General features: G+C 39.9%; 1 protein-coding gene across 1 annotated transcript in view; it reads left to right on the top strand.

Moving 5' to 3' along the window:
- Positions 1–15,792, top strand: part of PODN (podocan) — a 173,025-nt gene that overhangs the window by 114,517 nt on the left and 42,716 nt on the right. The window contains exons 7-10 of the mRNA XM_053693459.1: positions 2,898–3,013; positions 3,395–4,052; positions 4,790–4,938; positions 5,748–5,950. Coding sequence (XP_053549434.1) covers positions 2,898–3,013; positions 3,395–4,052; positions 4,790–4,938; positions 5,748–5,922 — 1,098 coding nt within the window. The 3' untranslated portion in view covers positions 5,923–5,950. The remainder of the gene's footprint in view (positions 1–2,897; positions 3,014–3,394; positions 4,053–4,789; positions 4,939–5,747; positions 5,951–15,792) is intronic.

Below are 15,792 nucleotides of genomic sequence, written 5' to 3'. Positions count from 1 at the left end.
TTATGCTGCCTGTAATAATTATCAACTCACCAGCCCTTTATCTTTTCAACATTAAACATCAGTTGCTAACCCGCTCCTTTTATCAGTGGTCCAAGAGTGACCTCTTTCACCATTTGAGGCCCTCCCCAGTATCATCTTATCTCACTTGGGCAGAAGAGTGACCCTGCATAGGTCGGGAGGAATTCCGGTTCTAACTATGGGGCACATTTATCAAGTTCCGTACGGAGCTTGATGCCCTGTTTTGGCTCGCTGGAAACAGAAGTTATGAAGCAGCGGTCTAAAGACAATTGCTCCATAACCTGTCCGCCTGCTCTGAGGCAGCGGACAGAAATCGAGAGAAATCAACCCGATCAAATTCAGGTTGATTGACACCCCCTGCTAGCAGCCGATTGGCGTATGCTGTCGGCATTTATCGATGTGCAGTGGACATGATCCGCTATATCGGATCATGTCCGCTCGCATAATCATAAATATGCCCCTATATATAATAATGAGACTTCACAAAGCTAGGTTCATTTACCTTACTATTTTTGAAAGATCTAGAGCTCTAGCTGACATAAAGGTGTACTTAGAAAATTTATAATGTTGAACTATATTGCAATTTCATCATCCCAAAAACTATCTTTGATATTTAATTACCTGCTATTGTAACTGCTAACCTAGTGTCAGGGTCGTCTATAGGAATTATACTCATCCATATCCACTATCGTTGTTCAATAGTCTTTGCCCTATGACAGCCTTCTAGTAATATGTACACATACAAATGTTGTAAATGTATTTTCTTTGTTTATAATAAAAGTCTCAATACAAAATTATAAAAAATAAAAAAATAAAAGAAGTAGATTGGAAAGTTGGTTAAAATGATCTATCTAAATCATGAAAAGCTAATGATGACTTTACTGTCTCTTTAAGGTCTCATTACATACAACTTCATTTGCACTTCTTACAATAAACTCTTCATCTTAAAAGGTTTTACGTGACCCACAAGATGTCATGTTTTCTATACACAGCTTTTAGGTTTGCTTTTATTCTTGTTTTATTTCTGTACAATTGCAATGAAAGGACAGGAACCTCTGCCCTACACCTGCATCTGTTGTTAATAATAATAATAATATACTGTATATATTGTTACAAATACACGTTGTAGGAAAATGATAACACTGACCTGAATCCCGAATACTTAAAGTGGCAAATATAAGTAATGGAACTTCTCACATTGGGGTAGATTTAACAAGCAGCGAATGCTCCTTTATACGCCCGAAGTTTCAGGCTCGCCTGAAAACGTAAGTTTAGAAGTAGGGGTCGTAAGGTCAGACTGAAATCGCCCTGATCGGAATGATTAACACCCCCTGCTAGCGGCCGCGAATGTGCAGGAGGCTGCATTGCACACTCATTTTGAAAGAAATGCTTGTGCAATGTAAAATGCCGACAACGTATTCTGTTGGCATTTAGCGATGTCGGGCGGACATGATTCGCTACAGCGAATCATGTCTGCCCGGCACTTGTTAAATCTACTTCAAAGTATCTGAAGATATAAAGCTCTCTGGTCTGGTGAGATTATTTAAAGGGACAGTCTACTCCAGAATTTTTAAGAAGCGGCTTTCAAGGGCTTAGAAATTAGCATATAAGCCTACCTAGGTTTAGCTTTCAACAAAGAATACCAAGAGAACAAAGCAAATTTGATGATACAAGTATATTGGAACGTTTTTTAAAATTGCATGCCCTATCTGATTCATGAAAGTTTAATTTTTTACTTGAATTTCCTTTTAACCCTTTGAGTGCTAATGACGGCTCTGAGCCGTCACAGAGTTTCCCACTCTGGTGCTAATGACGGCTCTGAGCCGTCACTAGCACTCTCCCACCTTGAAGGAGATCTGGGGGCTCCCACCCGCTCCTACCCCAGCGATCGTGCCTGTATAGTGACAGGCATCGCCGGGGCTTCCCGTTTTACATGGTGACGTCACGTGCAATAATGTGATAACGTCACCACGCAACTTTATTTATACTTAACAAAGTATAGGAGCAGGGGGCATGCTGCTTAGAATCCTGTATCCCAAGACCCACCATTGGAAAGGTAATCGCCTAACCTTTCCAACAGTGCAAGTCGTGGGGGTCTGGAAAAAAAAAGTTAAAAATTTTTTGTTCAAAAATAAAAAAAAACTTAAAAAATCTTAGCATACAGGTGGGAAAGTGCTTAGCACTCAAAGGGTTAAGGAGCCTCATAAGTACCATGATTTTAACCTAAGAGGTGTTTATCCGGCTATACAGTTTCTGGATGTGAAGGAGATACACATACATTGTAATACAATGCTCAAGAAAAGCCCACAAAGATTTAGTGAGATCTCTCTCCATGCCGACGCGTTTTAGGCCAAATATCACTATGTTTGAGGTCTGCAGAAGGGTTTTTGGCAGAGAAAATGGCTCTTTTAGTGAGGCCACATACAGCTGTAAGCATTTGTGAGGTGTTTTTGAGGAAAGCTTAAAAGCTTAAACTTCATTGTACCATCAACCATTCAGTACACACAGTGATCACTAATGTGGTTGGGTTTCTTGTAAGTTTTACCTGAAAATGGTTATATGTCCATAGTATGTATCTTGTAACAAGGGCTATTGTCACACTAAATGAGCTAAAAAGAGTCATTAAGGTAACCAATCAGCTGCTGACAACATTTGGTAACATCAAAGAGCCGTAGTATCATGTGAGCCTATAACACTGACAGACATAAGGGCACTAGCTACCCAGACTGCTGCTAAAGGATTTACAGACAGCAAACGTCAGCAGCTAGATAACCAGACTTCTAGTGACGCTAATTTCTTCAGCCCTGCAGACCATATTATAGATGAGATTACAATTGAGGCCCAAAACTAAGAGCAGTGTTGTGTTTTTTTTTTTACAGAACAACAAGTTGGAGAAAATCCCAGATGGGGCTTTTAGCCACCTGTTCGATTTGCGGGAACTTTACCTGCAGAACAACCTTCTGACCAATGAGGGGATGGACAATGAGACGTTCGGGTGAGAAGCCACCCACTGCATATCGTGCTCAGGAAGAAGCCAGATGCTACAGAGTGCCAAAGGGCCATATTACGTATTTCAGTACTTCCTCACCTATCTGCACATGGGTGGCAGTTTGGAACTTAGTCCTTTAGCTGCCAGGTGAACCTGAAAAACACATAGAAATACACTCCTGTTTAATAAAATTCATTTTAAAAACAATAAAAGTGTACTAGTAAGTTATAACTACTTTATCACTGAAGGAGGTGACATGGTTAAGTGTATTCCCATTATACAAGAGATATTAGATTGTTGTATCTACATGGTGCTGTAGACCATTAGTAGTGACAGAAACACCAGAATATTAGCCTTTCTGATACTTGTGTGTTTTTGTCTTTTCAGGAAGCTAAATCGCTTGGAATACCTTGATCTATCAACCAATAACCTCACACAGATACCAAGTGGGCTTCCCCGTAACATTGTCATACTTCACCTAGAAAAAAACTCCATACGCTCAATTTCCCAGGATGTGCTAACCCAGATTAGAAACCTGGAATACCTCCTTCTCCACAACAACAAACTGAGGGCCCGAGGTATCCACCCGTCAGCCTTCTTAGGCTTAAAGAAGCTGCATACAGTGCACATGTACAATAATTTGCTGGAAAGGGTGCCTGCTGGGCTTCCTCGCAGAGTGAAGACCCTCATGCTCCTTCATAACCAGATTTCTAGCATCAACAAGAATGATTTTGCCACCACATACTTTTTAGAAGACCTTAACCTGAGTTATAACAAAATTATGAGCAGCACAGTTCACAGGGACGCCTTCCGCAAACTGCGCCTCCTCAAGACCCTAGATCTTTCTGGCAATAGCCTGAAGTCGCTGCTGTATGGTCTTCCAAAGAATCTAGAGATTCTGAAGCTGAAGGAGAACGACATCAGCTCCATCCCACAAGATACTCTGTCTGGAATGTCCAAGCTAAAGGAACTTTATCTCAGTAATAATAAACTGAAGTTTAACTCTATATATACTGGGGCTTGGGCCGAACTCAGCAGCCTCCAGGTACGGAATCTCCATTTAAGACTTGGACATCCTTTATTATAACTGTATAATTTCATAGGGGCTGTGTGAAAGTGTAGATTGAGGGACAGATTTTTTTCGCCCAAGAGGTTCTGAATGTCCTACATATTTCATCCTGAGCAAGTACATGGTTGTGTACCTAACATAGGTTAGGTAACCTCCCTATAGAACACATTTATTTATTAAATGCAGAGAACATCCCATAGATGAGGGTGTTTATTTAATTTAAAATACGTGCCATGTTTTTTTAAATATAAGATACAAGATAAATTTGTACAAGAAAAACAGTGCTCAATTCTCAGGCTTTGCTCTTTTTTACTTTGTGTAATAGATTAAGCATTTAGACAAAGTGCTTAATTGTGTAGATTTTAATAGACTTATATTTCACTTGAAAATCAGTTTAAAGCTTTTTTTGAGGGAAGCACAAGCTACTTCTTTGTTTTAAATGTACCCTGTTGATATCTCTCAATCCTAAATAGGAGGTTTAATTACATTTCACTTGTATTGCTTAAGCATCAACAAGTCTTTAGGGAAGATCATTTGCATTTAGAGCACATATGTAACAGCTTTCACCTGGATCAAATTCACTTGTTGTCTGCTCTTGCCCTCTACATCCATGTGGGAACAGTACATACACGTGTTATGTTTACTGTCCATAGTATGTATCTTGTAACACACAAAGGGCTATTATCACACTAATTCTGCATCTTGTTTTGTAGCTGTTGGACCTGTCTGCAAATCAGCTGTCTTATGTCCCCTCTGACCTGCCTGAGACATTGGAATACTTGTACCTCCAGAGTAACAGGATTTTCACTGTGACTGATGGTGCATTCGAGTCTACCCCTAACATTAAGAGGATTTTCCTCAGGTAACAAAGATATCAAATTGTGTAGTCTCTGATTATCTCTTCAGTCCTTAGAAAATTTGGGTGATGATCAGTGGATCAGACCTCACTGTAGGGAATAAATATATAAACATGGTTAATGCTTATTTTCCACTCGCGCTCTACCAATTTGGTATAGAGTCATACTGATCTCCAGTTCTCTTTCACAATTATACTCTCTCCATCTAACTCCAAATTATACAATTATTTTTATATAATTATAGTTTCTTTTGTTTTGTGTCCTTGTGAATTGTATATATCTGGATATAGCAGTTATTAGTTCAAAGTGAAGATAAATATTATCTTCTGGTTTACTAATAATATGATGATGATTACCTTGTTAATGTTTTCCCAACCCAAAGCTCCAATTTTACCCACATAGAGATTAGGCATTTATTAACAGTTAGTTGTTTGGTGGCATTTTGAAGGTAATGGGTACATTCTCATACTAGACAGAGCATATTAATAAATAATGTAAGCTTACTCATTCTGAGAATTCAGTAATTTGCAAAGTGAATGTCCGGTGCAATGTAAAGTCATGGTGCACATAACATCAAGTGCACCTGATTTAGGAATAGGAACTCACATTGGGTAAAACACAAAGTCTAAACAAATAGTTAAAAAATAGTTAAAAAAAGGATTTTCCTTCTAACATATGTGGCAATTGATCCTGTTGGGGGAGGGGGCTGTCTCTGATTCATAAGTCAGTAATGGGAATTCAGAAACTCTATTTAGTCAACAAGGTCATACTGTATAAACTCTCTCGTCTAATGAGTCCATTTTGTCTCTTGTAGGTTTAACCTGTTCACGGCTGGCTCGGTGAAGGAGAGTGCATTTATTGGACTGGATAAACTGCAGGTGTTGGACATTGAGAGTAAATTTGCTCCTTCTAAAACAACCACTAAAAAAGAAGAGGAAAAGGAAGACGAGGAAGAAGAGGAGGAGGAGGAAGAGGAGAATAAGAGATAAATCTATCTCGGTTTGTGAGAGCAGCCAGGTAAGTGCAGACCCCAATATCTGATGCCGTGTGAGAGGAGAGTGCACCAAAAAATAATGGGAAATTGACAACCCTGACAATATAGATGTTTAAAAAGAATTTGTTTCTTTCCTAAGATATGGTCAGTCCACGGAATCATCAATTACTGTTGGGAATATCACTCCTGGCCAGCAGAGGAGGCAAAGAGCACCACAGCAAAGTTGTTAAGTATCACTTCCCTTCCCACAACCCCCAGTCATTTTCTTTGCCTTCAGGTGCAAGGAGGAGGTGACGTTTTTAGTGTCTGAGAAGATTAGAAATATTTCACTTTAATTAAGATTTTATTATTTTGAAAGACAGAGTAGGTTTGCTCTGACCATTTCTCTCAAGATTGGGTATAGCCTTAGTCCACGTTAGTCTCTTCAGTAGGGCAGTGGTGGCTTTACAGCAGTTAGGAACTTATAAGGTGGGCCTTGCTGCGTTTTCCTAACACTTTGCTGCCCTAGTACAGAAAGACAGAATAGGTTTATTCTGATCTTTCTTTATTTCTACAGGCTTCTGTGGGGAGTAACATCCTCTCATGCTGGGTAAGCTGTCCTCCTGCCGGACAGCTAGATGTAAGTAAGTGCCTTTGGGTCTTCTAGGGAGATTTGGCACTTTTTCAGTATATGCAATATCATTGGGACACAAATATCCTTAGTAAGGATATTGTTAAGGGCAGGGTGCAGACACTTTATACGTATGTGAAAGAGACGTTTCATTGACTCCTCATTTGGATATATGGCATATTTGTAAGGATTTTACCTGCCTTATACTGGGTTGCATAGCACTCATAGAGACTTGTTTTTACATTTTGTAGTGCTTAGGAAAACTGAGCGTTTTTTGCTTAAGCAGGTTTGTGCACTCCCTTTCTCTTCTGCTACTGCAGAGAGGGGAATCGTTCCGTGAGCGGTATCGATGTGCGCAGTTCGGGCATCTGCAACTTACTTGCTAGGAGCGAACTTCTCTAGCCCCGATGCTATTATTGTATTATACATTGTGAAAACATGAATTTGAGAGGACTTCAGCGCTGCCGGTTAGTTTCTCTGCCTATCTCATTGAATTTGTTCCGATCAAGAAGCGCACCATTATTGTGAAGTTGCACACTTCTTCCTCTCAGTGGGACTCTGCCTCCTTCTGATAAGGATTGGAACTGCACCATTTTTCTTGTTCCATCCATCTCAGAACGGAGTGGCCTTGTGGGCTGTTATCTGGAGGCGGATGTTTATATAATTTGATGGTTTATAGTTTTATATTATCTAGACTAGGCAGTTACTTAGTCTAGTTGTTCCTGTTACACAGAGATTAGTAGCTTATATCTAAGCAACCCTAATAGTGAGAAATACATTTTTGGTGAAATTATCTAATGAAATTGTACATTTTGTGTCTGTGATGTATGGCTTAGAGAGAAACATTTAGACCTTTAATAGTTATTTTCATGTTTAACCTATTTATCTCAAGATTTTGGATCTTTTTTTTTTCTCTTTATTTTTATTAAGGAAAATCGAAAGCAGATTATCATACAAGCCATACTGTCTTGCGTCACACAGGACTTATTGTAACATAATAATTTCAAATATGTATTCCAACATCATACATATAATATAACAAAAATTAATCCTAGATATATAAGCACACAAAACAGCCACTATTATCATCTCTGACATAATATTACAATAAAACAGCTTTTCCTAATAAATCCTAATCAATCTTAGTATTGCAATACTGAAATTTAAGATTTTCCTTATTGTTTCAGAAACAAACCCAGGGTGTATTGGAACACCTTGGAAAATAGGCCAGAAAAGAGAAAAAAGGGGAAAAGAAAAAAAGGGGGGAGAAAAAGGAAAAGATGGGGGAGGGAGGGAAGGAGAAAGAGAGAGGAAAGAGAGAGGAGAAAAAAAAATAAAAAAAGTCCCCCCCCCCAACCAATAATCCTCACCCCAACCCCACCGGCGCTGGGTCCGCAGAGCTTTTAACAGTCTCTATAACTCCTTATCCAGGTATGAGGGAATATTCCTAATATAACCAATTCTGCAAAGCTGATGGAAGAGAGGAAGGGAGACAGAATTTGCTTCTGAACTGGTGTTGGGTATGTAGTAATCACAGAAGCCCATCCAATCAGAAATTTTTTAATTCTCGACTCCTTTACCTGTTGTAAATGAAATGATTCATAAATAATTTGTTCTTTAATACCTTTCAATATAGAAGCCAGACTTGGAGCTTTTACAGCCGTCCAGTTCTTAAAGATATTATGTCTAGTTGTGAGTATAACGGTATTAACTATACGCCTGTCCAGATTAGGTCTAAAATCAGTTAGTAAAAAATGAATGTCTTCCAGAGAAAAGTAGAGCGATACATTCAAAACCCTATTTACCCAAAATTGGACTTTATATCACAACTGTCGGATCTTTGGACAGAACCATAGCATATGAGCCAAATCCGCACAAGGACATGAACATCTACAGGAGGCTGCAACTTGTTCTGGATAGAATCTAGATACTTTAGTCTGAGTAAGATTTTGGATCTTATGCCTAGTACATACCACAGCAATTTTGAAAGCATTTAAAGTGACAGCACAATATCTAAGTGTTTTGCATTTGTGCTTGTGAGTCTGTCTTCACGGAGTTAGAGTTCTGTTCTCATGTTATGTCAAAATTAACTCATATTTTGGCTCTCGGGATGATGCTGTTTAGGCAATGCCACAGTTTTCTCCTTAAATGTCCCAAGCCTTATGGCATCACATACAGTGCCCTGCATTTTCCTCTCAGTCTCCTGGAGGAGCTTATTTGCTTGTAGATTATTTATTTGCTCAGGTATCTTCTGCAATATCTGTGGCATTGTCTGCTTTTCCTATACTAATGGGAAATCACAAGAGGAGTATTAGAGATTCAGATAGTAAGATGTCTGTTCCTCCTGCTGCTACACAGTTTGCCCTTCCTCATAAGTCTGGTGTGGAGGATACGTCGGTAGCCTCTGAGGAGACATGTCAGATTAGGACAGTGTAATTCCTTCATCTGATTCTGAAGTGGTAATCTTCAGATGTATGCCTGAACACCTTGTGTATTGTTTAAAGAGGTTTTGGCTACTTGGACGACACCGATATTCCTGTTGTTGTCAACCCTTGGAAGTTTTGCAAACTTGATCATCTCTATGATGTTCCTTCCTATGTGGAAGTATCTCTAGACGTGCTATGGAGATTTTTACCTGTCTCCCGTCTTTTAAAGGCTTTTATTTTTCCATTAAAGGCATGGTGCCTTAAGTAGAAGGAACTTTTTCTACTATGGCTCAGAGAATTTCGATCCTTATGGAGGTTAGCGATTCCTTTATGGCTCCATGGACAAGAAGCTGGAAGCTTATTGATCATCCAGGTCTTCTGTGGAAACTGCAGTTTTTATTGCCACTGTGTCAAGTGTGGCATCTTTTGAATGAGATACCTTGTCTCAGTAGACTGGGAGCCAATATATCTGGCTTTGCTGTGCTAGCCGATGGGGTGTTGTGGCTATAATCTTGGTGAGTTGATCCTTCCTCCAAGTCCAAATTTCTGGCGCTTCTTTACAAGGTCGAGACCTTTTTTGGATTTGGTCTAGCAGAATTTACTTCTGATTTTATGGGTGGAAAAGGGTCTTTTCTTCCATATGACAAGGAAAATAGACCTTAAGGACGCCAGAGTAATTTTCGTTCCTTTTGTAACTTCAAAGGACAGTTTTCCTCTCTGTTTTCCAAGTAGAAACAGTCTAAGTTTTCTTGGCAGCCCAAGGAGTCTTGGGGCAAGGGGAAGCATTCAAAGAAACCCACAGCTGAGTGTTTATCAGCATGAAGGGTTTGTCCCCAATCCGGGATCAGATCAAGTGGGGGCAGATTTGCTCTGTTTTATCAAGCCTGGATGTGAGTTGTTCCAGATCCTTTGGCTATGGACACAGTAATCAGGGTTATAATTAGAATTCATAACTTCCACCTCTCACGTTGGTCTGCAGACCAGATAAAGAGAGAGGCATTCTTGAAATGTATACAGGATTATTCCTTCCTGGGAGTGGTTGTCAAGATTCTATCCCTATCTGTTGTGGTTCCCAAATAAAAGGGACTTTTTCGTCCTTGTTAGATCTAAAGTGTCTCATCAAGTTTCTCAGAGTAGCATCCTTAAAAAGGGAGATTATTTGTTCCATGCTTCCCTTGTTGCAAGAGGGTCAGCACAACGACCATAGACTGGATGGATGTGTATATTCATGTTCCCTTCCACAGGGATCATCAAGTTCATGAACTTCACCTTTCTAGATAAGCCTTTTCAGTTTGCGGCTCTTCCGGTTGGCCTTGCCACAGTTACCAGAATCTTCTCTATGTTCTGGGGGCTCTTTTGGCAGTGATCAGGTCTTGGGGTATTGTAGTGACGACCTACCTGGACGCCATATTGGTTCAGGTGCTATATTTCAAGAAGCTATCTCTCTTTCAGAGATATTGTTGTCTTTTTCATGTTCTCACAGATGGAAAGTGATTCTGGAAAAGAGTTCTCTTGTTCCAGCTACGAGGGTAGTTTTCCTGGGGGGAAAAAAAGTACCCTTTTCTAGGTTTTCTACAGTCTACTGTTGAGCATCAGTGACTCATGGTATGGGGGAAACTGGTCTCATGGTCGCTTCCATGGACATCATTCCCTTTGCTTACTTACATTTGCGAGCTCTACAGTTTTGCATGCTCAGTCTATTGCAGGGATCATTCGGATTTGTCTCACAGGATAGATCTAGATCAGTCGACTAGAGACTCTCTCATAGGACGTTTTTCTCAGGTGCATCTGTCTTAGGGCATATGCTTCCGGAGAACTTTCTGGTTAGCCCGGTTTATCAGGTTCCAGTTGGCCAAAATCTCCTCAGTGGCTTACATTAACATCAGGGAGGAACTCGGAGTTCCTTAGCCAGGAAGGAGGTGGCTCGGATTGTTCAGTGGGCAGAAGCCCACCATTACTGTTTATATGCCATCCACATTCCAGGAGTGGACTCTGGGAAGCGGACTTCCTGAGTAGATAGACATTTCATCCCAGGTAGTGGCTCTCCATCCAGAGGTTTTCTCCTGGTTAAACCTCAAATGGGGGTGTGGGAGTTGGATCTGTTAGTGTCTCAACAGTTTCCTAGATACAGTTCTAGGTCCAGAGTTCCGCAGGCCGCTCTGATAGATGCTCTAGAGGTTCCTTGGGATTGCAGTCTAGCATACCTGTTTTCCTCTGTTTCCTCTCCGTGCACAAGTGATTGCTTGGATCAAGCAGCTAAGAGCATCAGTAATTCTAATAGCCTCTGCGTGGTTTCACAGGATCTGATTGGCAGACCTAGTGAAGATGTCATCTCTTCCAACTTGGAGGTGGTCTTTGAGGAAGGACCTTTTAATCAGGGTCTATTCCTTCATCCAAATCTCCTTTTTCTAAAGCTGACTGCTTCGAGATTGTACACTTACACCTAGATTACGAGTTTTGCGTTAGAGGCTATGCGATGCTAACGAGCAGTTTATGCTTACCGCTCACTTCCAGACAACACTGGTATTACGGGTTTTTACAAACCCGGCGTTAACCGCAAAAAAGTGATCATAGAGCAAAATTTTGCTCCACATCTCACCTCAATACCAGCACTGCTTACGTTAGCGGTGAGCTGGCTGAACGTGCTTGTGCACAATTTCCCGATAGGAATCAATGGGGGAGAGCCAGCTGAAAAAAACCTAACACCTGCAAAAAAGTAGCGTAAAGCTTCTAACGCTGCCCCATTGATTCCTATGGGGAAAATACATTTATGTCTACACCTAACACCCTAACATGAACCCCGAGTCTAAACACCCCTAATCTTACACTTATTAACCCATAATCTGCCGCACCTGACATCGCCGACACCTACATTATATTATTAACCCCTAATCTGCCGCCCCCAATGTCGCTGCAACCTACCTACACTTATTAACCCCTAATCTGTCGCCCCCAACGTCGCCGCCACTATATTAAAGTTATTAACCCCTAAACCTAAGTCGAACCCTAACACCCCATAACTTAAATATAATTTAAATAAATCTAAATAAAATTACTATCATTAACTAAATAATTCCTATTTAAAACTAAATACTTACCTTTAAAATAAACCCTAAGATAGCTACAATATAACTATTAGTTACATTGTTGCTAGCTTAGGGTTTATTTTTATTTTACAGGCAAGTTTGTATTTATTTTAACTAGGTACAATAGTTATTAAATAGTTATTAACTATTTAATAACTACCTAGCTAAAATAAATACAAAAGTACCTGTAAAATAAAACCTAACCTAAGTTACTATTATACCTAACACTACCACTATAATTAAATGAATTCCCTAAATTAAATAAAATTATCTAAAGTACAAAAAAAACCCCCCACTAAATTACAGAAAATAATAAACAAATTTCAAGATTTTTAAACTAATTACACCTAATCTAATCCCCCTAACAAAATAAAAAAGCTCCCCCAAAATAAAAAAGCCCCACCCTACACTAAATTACATATAGCCCTTAAAAGGGCCTTTGGCGGGGCATTGCCCCAAAGTAATCAGCTCTTTTACCTGTAAAAAAAAATACAAATCCCCCCCAACATTAAAACCCACCACCCACACAACCAACCCTACTCTAAAACCCACCCAATACCCCCTTAAAGAAACCTAACTAACCCCCTGAAGATTACCCTACGGGGAGACGTCTTCATCCAACCGGGCAGCCAATCGGAATTAAGGTAGAAAAAATCCTTAACTATTTAATAACTATTCTACCTAGTTAAAATAAATACAAACTTGCCTGTAAAATAAAAATAAACCCTAAGCTAGATACAATGTAACTATTAGTTATATTGTAGCTAGCTTAGGGTTTATTTTATAGGTAAGTATTTAGTTTTAAATAGGAATAATTTAGTTAATGATAGTTATTTTATTTATATTTATTTAAATTATATTTAAGTTGGGGGGGTTTAGGGTTAGACTTAGATTTAGGGGTTAATAACTTTAATATAGTGGCGGCGACGTTGGGGGCGGCAGATTAGGGGTCAATAAATGTAGGTAGGTGTCGGCGATGTTAGGGACGGCAGATTCGAGGTTAATAAAATTTAACTAGTGTTTGCGAGGCTGGAGTGCCTCGGTTTAGGGGTTAATATATTTATTATAGTGTTGGCGATGTCCGGTTTGGCAGATTATGGGTTAATTTTTTTAAAAGTGTTTTCGATGTGGGGGGGCCTCGGTTTAGGGGTTAATAGGTAGTTTATGGGTGTTAGTGTACTTTTTAGCACTTTAGTTAAGAGTTTTATGCTACGGCGTTGTAGTGTAAAACTCTCAACTACTGACTTTTAAATGCGGTACCATTCTTGACAGGAGAGGGTCTACCGCTCACTTTTTTGCAGACTCGTAATACCGGTGCTATGCAAGTCCCATTGAAAAAATAGGATACGCAACTGACGTAAGTGGATTTGCGTTTTTTCCAAGTCTGGCCAAAAAAGTGAGCGGTACACCTGTACCTGCAAGACTCGAAATACCAGTGGGCGTTAAAAAGCAGCGTTGGGACCGGCCAACGCTGCTTTTTAAGCCTAACGCAAGATTCGTAATCTAGCCGTTAGTTTTTTCTAAGCGTGTTTTTTTCTGACGCCGTCATTGAGACCATGGCCTTTAGTTATCAACGTGTCTACTTACCTGCCATCGCCGGCCCCAATACGCCCGCCTAAGCTCGCCTACCATTGCCGCCGCGGACCTGAATACGCTCTCAAAAATTATCAATAAAGCTGTTAAAAAGCTGCGCACCAAGTACGGGGCGATGAGCAGCGGACTGTGATAGTTATCACTCATCCGATCTTGCTGCTCTTCGGCTTTTTGACAGCTTTATTGACAAGCTGTCACTAAGCACCCACACTAAACTACACTGTTCTACCCCCTTTACCGGCGCCCCCGGAGCCCCCCGCAACTAAATAAAGTTATTAACCCCTAAACCGCCGCTCCCGGACACCGCTGCAACTATAATAAATGTATTAACCCCTAAACTGCCGCTCTCGGAGCCCACCGCCACCTACATTATACCTATTAACCCCTATCCTGCCCCCCCTATACCGCCGCCACCTATAATAAATTTATTAACCCCTATCCTGCCGATCCTGGACCCCGCCGCAAACTAAATAAATTGTTTAACCCCTAAACCGCCGCTCCCGGACCCCGCCGCCACCTATATTAAACTTATTAACCCCTAATCTGCCCCCCCTACACCGTCGCCACCTATAATAAATGTATTAACCCCTATCCTGCCCCCCTATACCGCCGCCACTATAATAAAATTATTAACCCCTAAACCTAAGTCTAACCCTAACACCCCCCTAACTTAAATATTAATTTAATACATCTAAATATTATAACTCTTATTAACTAAATTAATCCTATTTAAAACGAAATACTTACCTTTAAAATAAACCCTAATATAGCTACAATGTAAATAATAATTATATTGTATCTATCTTAGGATTTATTTTTATTTTACAGGCAAATTTCAATTTGTTTTAACTAAGTACAATAGTTATTAACTATTTAATAGCTTACCTAGCTAAAATAAAGAGAAATTTACCTGTAAAATAAAAACTAACCTAAGTTACAATTACACCTAACACTACACGAACGGCTAGATTTAGAGTTGGGCGGTAGCCGTGAAAACCAGCGTTAGAGGCTCCTAACGCTGGTTTTAGGCTACCTCCGGTATTTGGAGTCACTCAAAATAGGGTCTAACGCTCACTTTTCAGCCGCGACTTTTCCATACCGCAGATCCCCTTACGTCAATTGTGTATCCTATCTTTTCAATGGGATTTTTCTAACTCCGGTATTTAGAGTCGTGTCTGAAGTGAGCGTTAGACATCTAACGACAAAACTCCAGCCGCAGAAAAAAGTCAGTAGTTAAGAGCTTTCTGGGCTAACGCCGGTTCATAAAGCTCTTAACTACTGTACTCTAAAGTACACTGACACCCATAAACTACCTATGTACCCCTAAACCGATGTCCCCCCACATCACCGCCACTCGATTAAATTTTTTTAAACCCTAATCTGCCGACCGCCAACTACGTTATCCTTATGTACCCCTAATCTGCTGCCCCTAACACCGCCGACCCCTATATTATATTTATTAACCCCTAATCTGCCCCCCACAACGTCGCCTCCACCTGCCTACACTTATTAACCCCTAATCTGCCGACCGCAAAGAGCCGCCAGCTACATTATAGCTATGTACCCCTAATCTGCTGCCCCTAACACCGCCGACCCCTATATTATATTTATTAACCCCTAATCTGCCCCCCTCAACGTCGCCTCCACCTGCCTACACTTATTGACCCCTAATCTGCCGAGCGGACTGCACCGCTATTATTATAAAGTTATTAACCCCTAATCCGCCTCACTAACCCTATAATAAATAGTATTAACCCCTAATCTGCCCTCCCTAACATTGCCGACACCTAACTTCAATTATTAACCCCTAATCTGCCGACTGGAGCTCACCGCTATTCTAATAAATGTATTAACCCCTAAAGCTAAGTCTAACCCTAACACTAACACCCCCCTAAGTTAAATATAATTTACATCTAACGAAATTAATTATCTCTTATTAAATAAATTATTCCTATTTAAAGCTAAATACTTACCTGTAAAATAAATCCTAATATAGCTACAATATAAATAATAATTATATTGTAGCTATTTTAGGATTAATATTTATTTTACAGGCAACTTTGTAATTATTTTAACCAGGTACAATAGCTATTAAATAATTAAGAACTATTTAATAGCTACCTAGTTAAAATAATTACAAAATTACCTGT

This window comes from Bombina bombina, chromosome 10 (assembly GCF_027579735.1).
Source record: "Bombina bombina isolate aBomBom1 chromosome 10, aBomBom1.pri, whole genome shotgun sequence".
NCBI lineage: Eukaryota > Metazoa > Chordata > Amphibia > Anura > Bombinatoridae > Bombina > Bombina bombina.
The sequence above is the reverse complement of the archived record's forward strand: the minus strand, read 5'-3'. Positions and strand labels throughout refer to the sequence as shown.